Genomic DNA, 16,389 nt, shown 5'->3' on the forward strand with positions numbered 1-16,389 from the left:
CAGGGTGCTGTTGCCAGGGGGATGACTGGGTGCTGGGCTGGCAAAGGGAACAGGCATCCACCCATACATCCATGTGGAAAGCCAGAAGGCAAACGGAACTCAAGAGTAGGTCAGGATGGAGAGGTAGGGCTGAGAGTCAAGGCTTAAAGATGTGAGTAAACCAGACTGTGGGAGTGAACCAGAGAGAGGCAAAGGGGGCTTGAAGGCAGACCTCCCATCAGGAGATAGGAAGATTAGGAAGACAGCAAGAAGAAAAGGTCAGAGAACCCAAACGGGGCAGCTTCATGGCAGCCTATGAACATGGAGTGGTCAGTAGTATTATCCAAGGGACGAAGTAGGTGAAGACCCTTGACAACTACATTGTCTGATTAGCAGGTGGTCTGTGACTTGAAGAGCACAGTGATAGCGGAGGTGGTTGAAGCCTGGTAGCAGGCAGTTAGGAAGAGGAGGGCAGTGAAGAATAGGGTAGGGATCCCACAAGGCAGGGGAAGGGTGACCGGAAGCCAGAGATGAGGGGGGATGGGCAGCAGGCATTCAGGGTGACCAGGAGTGGGATGCCAGGAAGGGTGGTGACTTGTGCCAGAAGGAACCTGGAGAAGACAAGTATCATGGCCCTTGAGGCAAAGGGCAGAGCAGGGATGGGAGGGAGTGGGACAGAAGCAGGAACGGGAACAGTGACATACATAGGTATCATCAGGTGAGGTGACATCTTGGTCACTGCAACATGGTACCAGTAGTCCAGCTGGCCTAATGAGTGTGGTTTGCAAGACACGAAATAAGCATGTTTTTTGAGATGTAATAAGCTAGTACACTAATCGTAAGTGTACATATGTGTAAACTGTATAACCTTACATATACACCTGTATAACCACCACTTATATCAAGATAGAGAGCATTTTCAGCATTACATAAAGTTCCCTCCTGCCCCTGCCCAGTCTGTATAGGCCACAGGGGTAAACTCTCTTCTGACTTCTGTCATCATCAATTTAGTCTGTTCTTGAACTCCATATGTGTGGAATCCAGCAGTATGCAACCTAGTCTGGCTTCTTTCATGCAGCATAATATTAAATGGATTCACCCATGTTGTTGCATGTACCAGTAGTTCCTTTTCTTATTGCTGGGTAACATCCCATTATGAATATAACACAATTTATCCATTCTACTGGTGATGGGCACTTCGGTTATGTCCAGGTTGTAACTATTATAAATAAAACTAATGCTTTTTTTTTCTTTCTTTCTTAGAGAATTCTCATTCTTTCTCACTCTCATACATGCACAGCCCTCACACAGGTACTGGAGCAGGCCAGTCCCTTCTGGGAGGTCTGGCCATTGGTCTCCCCTCGCCTCTCTCTTCTGGGCACGTGTTTTCTGGGGAAGTCAATTTTGTCATGGGTGGAGGATACGGGTTGGAGGTGGGGAGGGATACCAACCTCCTAAGGCTTGCTCCCTCTCTTCTAGCCTCCTTGCCCCTGGCCGCCAGCGCCCTGAGTCTGCCTGACCCCTCAGGGGGGCTCGCCCGCAGCCCCCCATGAGCGCGCCCGGCTGACCCTCAGGGCGGCCGCGGTGGAGCCCGGGAGTCGCGGGTACGGCGGGACCATGGCCTCGCTGGACCTGCCCTACCGCTGCCCCCGCTGCGGGGAGCACAAGCGCTTCCGGAGCCTGTCGTCGCTGCGCGCGCACCTGGAGTACAGCCACACGTACGAGACGCTCTACATCCTCTCCAAGACCAACAGCATTTGCGACGGCGCCGCGGCGGCCGCGGCGGCCGCCGCCGCTGCCGCCGCCTCCGGCTTCCCTCTGGCGCCTGAGCCTGCCGCCCTGCTGGCCGTGCCAGGCGCCCGGCGCGAGGTCTTCGAGAGCACGTCCTTCCAGGGCAAGGAGCAGGCGGCCGGGCCGTCCCCCGCGACGCCACACCTGCTGCACCACCATCACCACCACGCACCCCTCGCCCACTTCCCTGGCGACCTGGTGCCCGCCAGCCTGCCCTGCGAGGAGCTGGCTGAGCCGGGCCTCGTGCCCGCCGCCGCCGCCGCGCGCTACGCGCTCCGCGAGATCGAGATCCCTCTAGGGGAGCTATTCGCCCGCAAGTCCGTGGCCTCCTCGGCGTGCTCGACGCCGCCGCCCGGGCCTGGCCCCGGGCCCGCCTCTGCCTCGCCCGCGTCTCCCTCGCCTGCCGATGTGGCTTACGAAGAGGGCCTGGCTCGCCTTAAGATCCGCGCGCTGGAGAAGCTGGAGGTGGACCGACGGCTGGAGCGGCTGAGCGAGGAGGTGGAGCAGAAAATCGCGGGCCAGGTGGGCCGGCTTCAGGCCGAGCTGGAGCGCAAGGCGGCGGAGCTGGAGACTGCGCGGCAGGAGAGCGCGCGGCTGGGGCGCGAGAAGGAGGAGCTGGAGGAGCGCGCTTCCGAGCTCTCGCGCCAGGTGGACGTGAGTGTGGAGCTGCTGGCCTCGCTCAAGCAGGACCTGGTGCACAAGGAACAGGAGCTGAGCCGCAAGCAGCAGTGAGTGGCCCGAAGGGCCTTGTGGGTGGGTGTGTCCGCGAATGTTCCTGAGTAGGTGACCACGCGTGTCACTGTGCCGCCGCCACCACCGTGAGTGTGGCTATGTATGTGCCCAAATTATATGGGATCTGTGGCCACTAGCATGTAATGGTGGTGCGCGTGTGGCCAAGAGTGTCATGAAGGTGTGTGTTTAGGACTCTGAGTCCATGGCAGTGTGACCGCGTGTGTAAAGACGGTTTCTCTTCCTTATCTGACCTCCTACCAAGGCCAGTTCCTGATTGTGACACCAGATCGTTTTCCCTTTTGCCTACTCAAAGACATGGCTCAATTCTCCCTTCTCCCTTTGCCCCCGTCAGGTTTTCCCTATCTACTGTATCATTACTGAAAACATACAGACATACGGTCCTTTCTCCACTCTGCCTAACCCTATCTCCCCCTTAAGCTACCACCCCTTCTCTCCTCCTTACAGAAAAACTCCTTGAAAATATTGTTTCTACTCCTCATCTTCAATTTCTTTCCCCATTTTCTCTCTTGAACCCACTCTGATCAGTTGTCCACCTCCATCACTATCCTCCATGTCGTAAATGACCTTCATGTTACGGAAGCCAAGTCATCATCTTACTTGCCCCATTGGCAGCATTTGACACAGCTGATCCTCGAAACGCCTCTTTAACTTGGCTTCTAAGACACTCTCTTTGGAATTACCGTCTGTCTTTCTATTGGCTTCTTTTCAGTCTTCTTTGCTGGCTTCTCCTCATTCCTCTGGTCTTTCAGTGTAGAATTATGAAGAACACAGATGTTATTTATTTGTCCCCATTGTGATATAAGCTCCATGGGGGGCAGGAATTTTTCTCTGCTTTGTTTACTGATGGGACACCCCAACACCTAGAATGGTGCCTGGCACCTAGAAGGTGCCTGTAAATGGTGAATGGATGCATGAACAACTGTTAATGCACTCGAGAGTAAATACTCACATGACTGTTAAGTGTACTGTGTGTCCGTGCAACTCCTGGAGGTTGGTGCAACTATAAGTGTGCTTTTCTGAATCTGAGAACGTTTCTGAAAGTGTGTGTGTTTGAATGTGTTGGTAGGACTGTGCCTCAGACTGTGTGCCTGTGAATGAATGGGATACGAGTACATGTACATGAGCGTGGGGGGCTGTCTGCTGGGCTATGTGGACTGTAAGCATGTGCCCGTGAGCGTTTCTGGAGAGGGGAGGTGACTGTGTGTGACTGAGCACGCCTGTGAGTCTTTCTGTGGGGAGCAGCGGTGTCTGGTTGTGTGTTTGGGCCTGGGTTGGTGGGGTGTGCGTGTATGACTCGGAACATGCGCTTGCATTTTTGTGTGTGCCGTGGTGTTGTGTGGGGCAGTGTTCCTGGGTGTGTTCTGTGTGTACCCACGTGACCGCGAGCGGACCCTGCGGCCAGCTGTGCCCCTGTCTCTCCCTACCGCTCAGGGTCTCCTCCGGAGGGTGGGTGGGCAGCCAGGCCAAGGCACTGGGGTAAAGAGACTGCTCCGGGCCCAGGGAGGTGGTGCAGATTGACCAGTTCCTGAAGGAGACAGCGGCGCGGGAGGCCAGCGCCAAGCTGCGGCTGCAGCAGTTCATCGAGGAGCTCCTCGAGCGGGCCGACCGCGCTGAGCGGCAGCTGCAGGTCATCAGCAGCAGCTGTGGCAGTACTCCCAGTGCCAGCCTGGGCCGCGGAGGTGGGGGAAGTGGTGCTGGGCCCAGTACCCGGGGTCCAGGCAGGACGGTGAGTGCCCACCTGCCTTCCCTCCTCCACCTGCACACCTGACCCCCTACAGCCATGCCTCACACATGGCCTGACAACCCCCCGCCCCATGATGCTCCGTGCTTCCTTCTTTGGCTCTTCCCCATAAGCAGATTCCAGGCCTGAAGTTGGGGTCCAGGAATAGGGGAGACCCTCTGACAGCAGACGTGCCAGCCCTGAGGCTGTAGTGAGATACCATCCAGCAACCCCAGTCCTCAGGCAGGGGTTTGCCTCTGCCCATCCCTGCAAATGAGAGCCCAGGAGCCACAAGCCGGGGTCTGGGGTGCTTGGTGGGTGTGGGGAGGGGGCTGGGGAGCCTGCCTCTCTGGGCTGTCTATCTGTCTACTTGTCCATCTTTCCCAACTGTTCTCCTTCTCTCTTCTCCACCCCCCCTTCTCTCCATCTTGTACCCTGTTTCTCCTGTTCCTTCTCATCCTCTGGCCTCCTCTGCCCCCTGCCCTTCCCTCCCACTCTGGGGGCCCACAGCGAGAACACCACGCGGGCCTGGCCATGCCTAGCACGTATGCAGTGTCACGGCATGGCTCCTCTCCCAGCACAGGGTAAGCCGCGGGCCTGGCCCGCCCCACACAGCCCACCCTCCCCCTGGAAAGATCCACTGGCTCGCTGGCTGGCTGGCCCATCTGGGCCGTGGCTTCCCCTTCTCCCCCCGTCCTCCTCGGGTCACCTCTGTCTGGCTTTCCACACTCAGAGGGGACTCTTGGAAAGTAAGGTGGGTGGGTTGCCCTTGGCCAGTGGTGGGGTGGCATGGGGAGTTCAGGCAGGCCTAGGACCCCTTGCTCCTCACCACCTGGTCCACCCTACCCCAGGGCCTGCAGTCGCATCCCAGCTGCATCCCAGAGCTCAGGCTGCTATGACAGTGACAGTCTGGAGCTGCCCCGGCCAGAAGAGGGGGCCCCTGAGGACAGTGGCCCCGGGGGCTTGGGCACACGGGTCCAGGCTGCCAACGGCGGCTTGGAACGGGCCCAGCCCCCTCGCAGCTCAGGCCTGCGGCGCCAGGCCATCCAGAACTGGCAGCGCAGACCTCGCCAACACAGCACGGAGGGGGAGGAAGGTGACGTCTCGGATGTGGGCTCCCGAACCACCGAGTCAGAGGCTGAGGGCCCCTCGGATGCCCCCCGCCCTGGGCCTGCTATGGCTGGGCCGTTGAGCAGCTGCCGGCTCTCTGGTGAGTCTCAGGAGGGGGACTGAGAGGCTGGTGCTGGGCGCTCTCGGGACACGGGGCTGAGGCAGTAAATCTCCTGGGCTTCTGCACCGCCTTTCGCCTTGCCCCAGACTTCCCACAATGAGAATGAGAAACTCCCTCCCGCACAGGGCCCAGCAAGTTTGGAGCAGGAGCTGCTGGGACAGGGCGGTGCTGTAGCACAGGGGCACTCAGGTTGGGTATTGCACAAGGATGCCACAGCTAAGGGGGTCCCTTCACATGACATTCACAGGAGAGGAGTTGAGTGTTCAAACTGAAGCCTGGGGACAGCAGGGCGAACCCTCTCCTGTATCCACACAAAGCCATGTGCATATGTGAGTGGGTCAGGGTCAAGAGGCTGGAGAGTTCAGGTCAGGGTGCATGGCTGTGCCTTGGTGACTGCTCTGGGCAACCTCTCGCCGGCATTCTGTTCACAGATGCAGGGTTTCTGTCCAAGCCCCTTCCTTCTCCAACCTTGACTCAGTCACCTCATCTGGGGGATGACTTTGGACTATGTGATGATATACGACCTTAAAAAGAAAGTTCCCTTGAGGAAGGGCCACCTTTTTCTAATTTGCAAAATTAGGAATGAGGGTGATGCAGAGGAGGGGGAAGCAGAGGCCCTTTGTCCCTCCTCCCAAGTTGCTGGTCCCCTGGGATGGTTCTGTCATGCCCATTCCTCCTGCAGCTCCTACCCTACCCCAGCTCCCCACCCATACCCCACACTGACCTTTGACCCCGTGATATTGTGCAGCCCGCCCTGAGGGAGGCAGTGGGCGGGGTCGGCGAGCTGAGAGGGGCAGCCCCTCACGCTCCAATGAGGTCATCAGCCCGGAGATCCTCAAGATGCGAGCCGCCCTGTTCTGCATCTTCACCTACCTGGACACACGCACACTGCTACATGCCGCCGAGGTCTGCCGGGACTGGCGCTTCGTGGCCCGCCACCCTGCCGTCTGGACACGGGTGCTGCTTGAGAATGCCCGCGTCTGTTCCAAGGTGCCTGTCCCTGCCTGCCGCCCTGCCCTCCCAATCACCCTTGCTGTGAACCCACCTTTTTCCTGGCAGAGTCTGGCCCCGCAAGGTCTGGTCCTTGCAACCTTTTCAGCACCCTGGCTCCAACCTGACTCCCCGAAATGCTCTTGTGAGGCCTCCTATCCTGGGGCTGGTCCACCTCCAGCCAACCAAACTCAGATCCCCTCATCCCCAGGTAACCCCTCTCTCCCTGCAGTTCTTGGCAATGCTGGCTCAGTGGTGCACCCAGGCGCACTCGCTGACACTGCAGAACCTGAAGCCCCGGCAGCGGGGCAAGAAGGAGAGCAAAGAGGAGTATGCCCGGAGTACCCGGTGAGGCCACGGTGGGTGGGTGGGGGCTGCTTCTGGGCTGCAGACCCAGAGTGATGTTGGGATGCTTCCCAGAGGAGGAGCTGGCCACACACAGTGCCCTGACCTCTTGGCTATCCCCAGGGGCTGTCTGGAAGCAGGGCTAGAATCTCTGCTGAAGGCAGCTGGGGGGAATCTGCTGATCCTGCGCATCTCCCACTGTCCCAACGTCCTCACCGACCGTTCGCTCTGGCTGGCCAGCTGCTACTGCCGCGCCCTGCAGGCTGTCACCTACAGGTGGGTCCGCACTGCAAGAAGCAAGGCCTCGGGCCCCAGGGATCCCTGGACTCTGCATACCCTTCCCCCAGGGCTCTTGGGCAAAGGGACCCAAGAGCTCTGTGGCCCAAGGGAAAGGAGCAGAGGCCCTCAGAGTTGGTGGCCCCAGCTTTATCTTTTCAACAGAAGCGCCACGGACCCGGTGGGCCATGAGGTCATTTGGGCCCTGGGCGCAGGCTGCAGAGAGATTGTCTCCCTCCAGGTGGCGCCACTTCACCCCTGGTGAGCCCAGGCATGGGCGGGGAAGGGCAGGGTTGGGGCTGGGTATGGGGCTGAGGGCTGAGCAGATCTGGGCCCATTCCATATGCAGTTTGGGGTGACAGATTCACATTCATCAGTCTGTGTCTTTAGGCGACAGGAGCAGGGCTTCAGAATCAGACATGGGATCATGTCCTGGCCGGCTAGCAGTGTGACTTTGGGCTACCCAGTCGTGCCTTAGTTTCTCAACTGTAAAATGAAGGTGGTATTAGATCTGTCGATCTTATTAGGACTATAGCTGGCTCAAATGAGATGTGTGCATAAAGGCTACAGAGCCCACAGTGGGCTATTTCCCACACTAGCCGGCAATAGCCAGGTTTGTTTGGCACATGAAAGGCAGTTCAGGGAGGTCATCGTATAATGTACAAAAGAGCTGGTTTTCTGAGAATCCAGGGTGTGAGATCATTCATCGCTTTACTTGGAATTCCTCAAACATGCCAGGCTTTTTCACTCCCTGTGCCTGCCCTTCAAGCCTCTCTCCACGTGACACCTCCTTCCGGGTTCCCCCAGTGTCCTGTCACTAACACCCTGGTAGAATTTGTCACTGCTCCCCTGTCTCCATTCCTCTGAGAGGAATGGCCCCTGCTGTAGTCCATTTTACAATAATTTCTCTATATTTCAGTCTACACCAGACTCATGTTTCTAAGGGCAGAGGCTGTGAATGTCCATTTCTGTATCCCTGGTACTGAGCACGTGGCAGATGGTGGGCGATTGTTAAGTGATGAAGTGTTCAGGGAAGGAGCAAGTGTGGTGTGAGTGGTGGGCAGGGCCCAGCGAGCAATGAGTGTGGAAAGGAAGGTTTGGGCCAAGGTCAGAAGGCCTTGCCTAAGGGGTTTTAGATGTTTGCATTTTGTCTAGAAAGCACTGGGAAGCCACTGGGGGATTTTAGATCTTAAAAAACGGGATGACGTCAGACTAGGAATGTTCTGTGTCATCCCCCCCACTGCCCACCTCTTGGAGGCAGGGACCATGTCTCTGTGTCACCACTGTGTCCCCAGGGCCCAGCTCAATTGTTCTTGGTCATGACAGGCACTTGCGAAGCTTCTGTTGAATGACTGAGTGAAAGGATATGGGAGTGAGTGGCTGGCTGTCAGCAGCCGCTGGGTGAACTGACAGGGAGACTAGTTGTAAACTCAGATGAATATGGATGGTGGTCTGAACTGTGGGTTGAAGAGTTATTCAGGAATCGGAATCTGCAGGTCTTACCAGGAGGTGAGGGGGAGGAGTCAGGGAAGATCCCAGGTTTCTGACTTGAACAGCTGGGTGGTTGGTGGGGCCTCGCCTTTGAGGGGCGGGTCCTGACAGAGGAGCAGGCTCAGGGTATCATGCAGCCAGGGGCTTCCCTGACAGCCCTCCCTCCACCCTGTTCTCCAGCCAGCAGCCCACGCGCTTCAGTAACCGCTGCCTACAGATGATCGGTCGCTGTTGGCCCCACCTCCGGGCCCTGGGGGTCGGGGGTGCTGGCTGTGGGGTGCAGGGCCTGGCATCACTCGGTGAGTCTTTCCTTGGGACTGGGGTAGGGGGTGATGGGAAGCAGGCGTGGATGCAACACTGAAATCCCAGAGGGACTCGGGGCTGCAGCCTGGGTGGTGGCAGGAGGTGACCTGGGGTTGTTTGTCAGCAGGACCTTGCCTCTTCTTCCCTCTTCCTAGCGAGAAACTGCATGCGACTGCAGGTCCTGGAGCTGGACCACGTGTCGGAGATCACCCAAGAGGTGGCGGCTGAGGTCTGCCGGGAAGGCCTGAAGGGACTGGAGATGTTGGTGCTCACGGCCACCCCTGTCACCCCCAAGGCCCTGCTGCATTTCAACAGTGAGTGATGGGTAGCGTGGGGTGGAGTCCCAGTGTTGCCTCTTACCATGTCTTGTCAGCAAGTAGCATAACCGACTCCCTCTCGCTCCTAGTCAGCAAACACCAGCACTGGGGTCAGATTGACCAGGGTTCTAGTCCTGGCTTTGCCACCAGTGCCTTCTGAGGCCAGTGTGGCATTTAAGGCCTGCCAGCATCTGACCCAAATGGTTCAGTGATATGTATTGCCCTGTGCTCTGTCCACGTTGGAGGCATGAGCTGTTCAGCACCATCTACCATCTACCCCCACACGAGCCTCCAGCCAAGGGCAAAGGCAGAACAGATGGGTTCTGGAACTGGCTGACCTAGGTCTCAGTTCTGGCTCTACTGATTATTAGCTGTGTGACTTTGGGCAAATTACTGTACTTCTCTTGGGTTCTGTATCCGCATCTTTTTTTTTTTTTTTTTGCGGTACGCGGGCCTCTCACTGTTGTGGCCTCTCTCGTTGCGGAGCACAGGCTCCGGACGCGCAGGCTCTGCGGCCATGGCTCACGGGCCCAGCCACTCCGCAGCATGTGGGATCCTCCTGGACCAGGGCACGAACCCGTGTCCCCTGCTTCGGCAGGCGGCCTCTCAACCACTGCCCCACCAGGGAAGCCCTGTATCCCCATCTTTTAAGCTGACTTCTAAACCGAATGAGTGGGAGGATTAATGAGATAATGTGTGAGCCCCCTAGAACAGTTCTCAGGGGACTCACACACACACCTCCGCTGGCCCCTGCTTCCCTCCAGCCCCTACTCCCCTCCCAGTCATTCCTCCACCTTCATTAAGGACATAGGTACCCAGCTGGGGCTGCACACGCCCAAGGGTAGACCATCATCCGGGACCATTTGGCCCCTGGCAGGACCTCACGTCCTGAGCACTGAAGGTTCCTCGAACTTCTTATCATCTCCAGGATCCTCTTCTTCCCCCAATTCAGCCTCAGGGCCCCGCCCTGGACTAACCACCAGAACTAACTGCTTGGCCTCCAAAATCATAACCTTTAGAATCCTCTCAGCCTCCTGGCCTTCTTGCTTCTCCTCCCCTGACTTCATGGCAACATCCAGTCCCTTAAGCCCTCTGCTCCCCGCTTATTTGTTCCCTGCCTCCCCCCTTCCAGTGCTCGCTGAGATCTGTCAGCCTAACCTCAGCCACTCCGTCCTTGTAATTCATTTCCACATGCCCAGACCAGAGCACAGCGGTCTCCTCTGCCAGGGAAGTTGCTAGAGCCCCTGCACAACTGGCTGTTGTCCACTCATCCTCCCAGAGTCCACCACATCCTCTGCTCTTTGACCTCACCCTCCACCTTCTCCCCTTGCCCAGTTGAGTCCGGGGCAGCATGGATCTGCTCCCAGTGCTTGGCACACGATTGTCTCTCAGAGGGTTCTGATTCTATTAATTAGTAAACAGATCAGGCATGGGCCCCCATCTTACCTTTTCCCAGGCATCTGCCGGAACCTCAAGTCCATTGTGGTCCAGATTGGGATTGCCGATTATTTCAAAGAGCCCAGCAGCCCTGAGGCCCAGAAGCTGTTTGAGGACATGGTGACAAAACTCCAGGTGAGCAGCTGTCTCTGAGGCTGCCCAAGACCCCCAGTGGCATCCCTAGGTTGGGGTTGGTGACCTGGGTGTTTGAAGGGAGGGCTCCACCTGTCTGCCCTGAGGGGAACTAACGCAGGTTTGGTCCGCAGGCCCTACGGCGGAGGCCCGGCTTCTCTAAGATCCTGCACATCAAGGTGGAAGGCGGCTGCTAACCCGGGTTGGGGGCGGCAGGGCCCCTGCCAGCCCCACACCAGGGCACCCTCTTTGGACCTCCAGAGGGACCCTGATTTGTACTAGACCTTTGGAGGCCTAGTGTTATCCCTGGCTTCCGGGGAGGGGTTGTCAGTCTCCTGTCCTGCTGGGACAGTGGAGCAAGAGGCCTGACCCTGAGCACTGCCTCTCCAGGGCAGGGGCTTGGACAGCTGTCCCCCGACTCCCACCCCAACCCCAGCTGAAGCAGCTTTCTGGGCCCAGTCAGCGAAGAGCTGAGTCCCACCAGCACTTGGTGTCGTCGCCCTGAAGATCTGCAATAACCACCAGTGGCGCCTCGGCCGCTCGGGCTGCTGGGGCAGGCCTCCCCTTTGTGAGGCCCAGCCTCCTGGTCGGGAGCCTCTGTTAAGCTCCAGGCCAGAGGGTTGCTCCACAAGGCAGCTCGGACTTGGCAAGGAGGGCTCTTCTCTTCCCCCTGCCGTGTCCCAGCCTTCTGTGGGGCACCCCCTCCAGGCAGCCCGCTGGGGCTCTGGGTCCGTATTTTCCAGGGATAACCCTAGGGGTCTGGGGATGCGGCCAGCCAAAAGTGAGAGGTAGGGGTGCAGCGAGGTAGTGGGGTGGGCGTGGAAGGGCAAGACGTTCGTCCAGAACTTCTCCCCGGGACATCGAGACCACCCCTACCAAGGTAGAGAAAACTTCGAGTTTTTATTGCTGTAGAAAAGACAAGATCCCTCCCAGCCACCACATACCCACGACACACCAGAACTAAATTCAGAGCTAAAAGGTGCATGTTTCTATAACTTCCACCAATCCCGAGTCTCTGGGAAACGGTGTCAGCAGTTCCTGTCCTCCAGGAATGTACTTCTAATCCGGGTGCTTGGGCAGGAATCTGATGGTCTTTGGGTCCCCAAGGCTGTGTGAGAGGGAATCACTAGGCTGCCCTCTGTGCTAGGGCCTGGAGGAGTCCAGAAGGAGGGTGGTTTAGTTTGCTTCCTCGTCTGGCTAGCTTGCTTAAAGATGTGGCTTTGGTAGGGAGCCAGACCCATGGGGCCAAGAATGAGGGAGAGCCCCCGCCTCACTGGACTTGCCTCCCTCCTCAATCTCCACTGGCCTCACAGGCTGAGGGCTGTGTTGGGGGTCTTCTGCCAGGGGCAGTGCTGGGACCTGAGCCAGAACCACTGACTTAAAATGCAAATGGGGGCTTTCACCGACCCTTGCACGGTTCCCAGAGGGCTAGGTCCTGGCACTATGGCTCTAAAGACTCAGGTCTCCCCAGTTCCGCCTCTCAGGACTCCCACAGTGGCGCAAAGGCCGTGGGTCCTGCCAACCTTCATTTGGAAAGTTCTTCAAACATTGATCTAGGTCCATCTTAGAGTTTCCTTCTCTCCTGTTACAGGGTGGGCTCTCAGCCCTAATCATTAGGCCACTGGTCCTGGCTGGGGCTGGGCTCCTCTAGTTTCTCAGTCCTTTCCAGAAACCCAACTTTATGCCGCAACCTGGCATGGACATCAGCCCTGCTCTGGGTTACCCTGCAACGAGGCGTCCAGAGCTGGGACCCCACAGGATCAGAAGTGTACCCGGCTCTCCTGGCTCCCCACTCAGCTGTGTCCTGGCTGTTTTCATTGTTGATGATTTTCCTCCCGTGGCTTGTTCGGGCCCTGCCCTTTGAAGATGCCAAATACGAAGGGTGGCATGGTGGCAGCTCCTTGTCCAGTCCTGCACGAAGCCTTGTCTGTGTGGCATCCCCACCCCAGAGCAGCTAGTTCCATTGGCTCTTACCTCCCCAGCCCTGTCCCCAGGAGTCACGAAGGAGAAGCACAACTTTCCTCTGTTCTGGGGCCTGGAACGGAGGTGGAGGTCCACTCGGCCTGGTTGCCCTGGGTGTGTCTGTTCTGCTTTGCCAACTGCATCCTCCCTCCATAGCCCCTGCCCCCTGTGACCCCAGGATGTCTCCCGGACAAAGCACAAAGGGATGCCCCGCTTGGCCTGAGCCTGTCCTACTGAGGGGCTTTTTCTGCCCTAGGTAGCCTCCATCCCTGAATACAAGGCTTTGGGCAATTTCTCCCTGGGAAGATGCCTGCTGGAATGCCTGGCATCAGTTCTGGGAGAGGTCAGGGTGCACAGGCAGCAGGCTTGAGTGGGAGAAAGGTGGTGCTGAAAAGCCTGACGGTTGTCGTAGGTTCCTTCTGTGCAGTAGCGCCGAGCACCACCGGCACTGGGGCGGCAGCGTGAACGAGACTCCCCTCTCCTGCTGGTGGGGAGTTTGCCTCTCAACAAGTGTGGCTGTTTCCAGGAAACCCACCAAGCCCCCTGCCCTGTATTTTCTAGCTGAGTGTGTGAGGGCTGTGTGGGGAGCATATTGCACAGGTCCGTGGGAACGATGGGTCACAGCCTGTACCGCTGCACACCTGGGGCTGACAGACTTGGCGTGCCCTGGCCTTCATATGTGCCCTGAGAACTGGCGGGTTTGCGGGCTCCCCACCAGCTTGATGCTATTTTTGCCTCTCCTCAGGGGGATGAGCCCTGCTGCTGAGTGGAGAGCTTTTGTTCACTTGGTCACTTCTCTGGCAAGCACACAGCTAGGGCTGAGGGTGGCGAACAGGGATGGGGAGGGCCTGGCCACCCCCTAGGAGCACCTTATCCCTCACTCACCCACAGGAGAGCCCTCTTCCACATCTCACACCTTGATGAGATGCAAAAGAGGAGTATCTGTGAGAGCAAACCAACACAGGCCCTGCTCCAGGGGTCCCAGCATGTGTAGAGGCCCCATGGGTGATGGCCACTTGGTGTCCTTACCACCTCTCCTTGCCAGCCCAGCGCCTGGGAGGCTTGGGGTATTTGGCTTGAGTATATCGTGCTTTATTCAGGCTGCCTCCCCACAGCACTGGCAGAGAACAAAGGAGATGCTGTATCTGCATCCCTGAGGGAGAGAAAGTGGGCTACCCAGAACCATGGCTTTTCACTGGCCAGGAGACCACCTAAGGACCAAGGCAGCTCATGTTTTCCTAGTCCCATGAGAGTGGAGTTTGAGCCAGTCCCTCAGCAATTGCTGGAAGAAAAAAAAAAAAAAAGCACCACCTCCTTCCCAAGGCCTGCTGCTCCAAGGTTTGACTGTCCTTTGCCTTTGGGTCCCGCCTGTCCCCCTGGTCCTGGTCTCTAGTCCTCTGGGCTGCCGGTGGGGAGCTGCCCATGCCCCAATCCCTCTTGGGCGCTAAGTTGAAGATCTTTCCAGAGGGACTATTGGTGCCAAAGACCCAGTTCCTGGTGGACTTGGGGTGAAAACAGGAGAGATGGTGACTGGGTGCAGGGCCCAAGTGCCCAGAGGAGTTAACTCATACCAATGGGATCTGTCCCAGCCCATCAGCCCCTGATGAGTGCAACTTCCCTCCCCCAGGGGCCTGGCACTTCTCTTTTTACCCCTGGTGGCTGTGCTTTCTCACCCAGCCTTGTCCCAGGCCCCATTTCTGTATATATTGCTGTGTATTGTGTGTGTATTTATTCCCGGACAAGTGTGTGCATCTACAGCCTTGCCTGAGGATAAGGTTTAGGATTGGGTGAAGATCAGAATACCAGGGCCAACTGAGGCAACCAGCTCCTAGTCTGACCCCAACCCCTTGGGACCCTGGCCAGTCCCAAGACTGCCCCGACAATCAGGCAGGCTTCCCCGCCACAAGTCCGAGCCTTGTCTGCCACTGCTGGCAGGGCCCCAGGCCTCAGCTTTGCCCTGGCAGGGGTCTTGCATGCAGGGGCAGACTCGCCTCATGGCTAGTGCCAGTAGGCCTGGCTCTAGTGAGCCCTGCTGGCGGGGACCTCCACAACTGGCCCCAGACCCTGCCTTCCCTGCACAGCCACGCTGCAGTGGGCCTGAGCTGGGAGAAGGGAGCTTCCCTCACCCCGAGCACATCAGGCAGAGGGGTGGAGAGCGTTTTTTGGTTTTGTTTCCGAAGTGGCGCCAGTACCTCCAGCCCCCAGGGGGCCTTCCCTGGCCCCACTTTTCTGCCTCACCCACCCAGGCATCACCATCCCAGCACTTTGCCCCACATCATCCGTAGATGCCCTTTGCTGAGTGTACCCGAGCGTATGTATTTAAAAGGACTCAGATGGGCATCAGAATTTGTGGCTCTGTATCCAATAAAAGATGGTGAAACTGGAATCGTATCTGCTTCAGGGAAGTAAATGGTAGGTGGCCACATTTCCCAGTCTGTCACCAAACATTCCTTCAGCTGAAATGCACTGAGGTAGGAAGGAGGTGGATGATCTGAATGGCATCAGTGAGGTGAACTGAAGCATTAGGAAGACCTGTATCAGGACAGTAGACATCATTGCTGGAGGAAGGCCATGCAGGTTACTGACCGTGCCATAGCTTTCAGTGTGTGCAGGCAGATAAAGAGCCTCAGGGTGTCCCTTCTGGCTCTCAGCCAGGAGAAGCCATTTTTAAGGGCAACCCCAGCACAAATATAGCAGGAACAGCACACACTTGCCCATCCCCTCACTGGCTTGGTAACCTTAGGATGCTCTGGCCAGCCAATCCGACTTTGGCCTGATGGAGACCAGTTCCCCATCATGGTCTGGCTCAACTTTCCCATTTTACAAAATGGGGCTGCCCCACTGATTTAATTACTCAGGTCTTGAAACATTTAAAATCAGAAAAAAGAACAGGTGTTTAGGCTTAAACTGTGTGTGGCTCTAGCATCAAACAAGTAGAGGAGAACTTATCCCCACAACTCTGAGTCAGCTATTACCGTTATACAGGTAGAAGAGCTGAAAAAAATTTACTTACAGACCATCAAGTTAGAAGGGATGCCAAACTCCGAAGTCTGGACCTGCCACCACCCCCATTCTGCTTTTGAGTTCATCTGGCTTGGCTGGAACTCAAGAGATTTTTTAAAAAATCACTTCCCAGATTTAGGGAGCAGAAGCTTCCTATTAATTACAGGTAGCTGCAGGCCAACTCTCAGAACTAGCAATAAACAAGGAGGCAGTTAGACTGCTGATTTTATCTGTGCTGGCTGTTGTAAACTTCCTCTGGTCAGAAGAAAGCAGAAAGGACCACTGGTGGCTGAACTGAGAAGACCGGGTGGCTCCTTCAGCCTCCTCCTCAATGGACTTACTTCTAAGAAGTCACAAGAGTTTAGAAAGGATCTGTCCTCTCTGAAACATTCCTCCGAAAGCCCTCAACCTCAAGATCTTGAAAAAGAGGGATGAAAAGACTGAGCCAAAAGAATACGGAAGTAGAAGGGGGTAGACAAGGTAATGTAATGCATTTAACTCAAATCCAGAGAAACCCTGGCAGCAGAGCCAGGCGAGGCCAGGGCTAAGTAAGGTGATGTCAGAAGAAGAGGAAGCAACTCCACACCTCCCAGCCACTGCTAAGACTGAGAAAACAACCAAAGCTAAACTTCCAGACAGGGGCTACTCAGGTGGAGCTC

At 57.0% G+C, this 16,389-nt stretch overlaps 1 protein-coding gene across 1 annotated transcript; it reads left to right on the top strand.

Annotated features, from left to right (window-relative positions):
* Positions 1–1,596: 1,596 nt before the first annotated feature.
* FBXO41 (F-box protein 41) lies at positions 1,597–11,026 on the top strand. Its single transcript, XM_060169381.1, has 12 exons — positions 1,597–2,498; positions 4,024–4,249; positions 4,754–4,827; positions 5,095–5,453; positions 6,223–6,464; positions 6,697–6,812; positions 6,933–7,085; positions 7,251–7,346; positions 8,757–8,875; positions 9,035–9,193; positions 10,653–10,768; positions 10,900–11,026. Exons 1-12 carry the CDS (start codon positions 1,597–1,599, stop codon positions 10,960–10,962), a joined length of 2,625 nt encoding a protein of 874 aa, XP_060025364.1. The 3' UTR covers positions 10,963–11,026.
* Positions 11,027–16,389: the final 5,363 nt, after the last annotated feature.

This window comes from Lagenorhynchus albirostris, chromosome 13 (genome assembly GCF_949774975.1).
Source record: "Lagenorhynchus albirostris chromosome 13, mLagAlb1.1, whole genome shotgun sequence".
Lineage (NCBI taxonomy): Eukaryota > Metazoa > Chordata > Mammalia > Artiodactyla > Delphinidae > Lagenorhynchus > Lagenorhynchus albirostris.

Coding starts and splice junctions, on each gene's coding strand:
- FBXO41 (XM_060169381.1), top strand. CDS start 1,597: ATGGCCTCGCTGGACCTGCCCTACCGCTGCCCCCGCTGCGGGGAGCAC. Junction 4,250..4,753: donor CCCGGGGTCCAGGCAGGACG/GTGAGTGCCCAC, acceptor GGGGGCCCACAG/CGAGAACACCACGCGGGCCT. Junction 9,194..10,652: donor GGCCCTGCTGCATTTCAACA/GTGAGTGATGGG, acceptor ACCTTTTCCCAG/GCATCTGCCGGAACCTCAAG.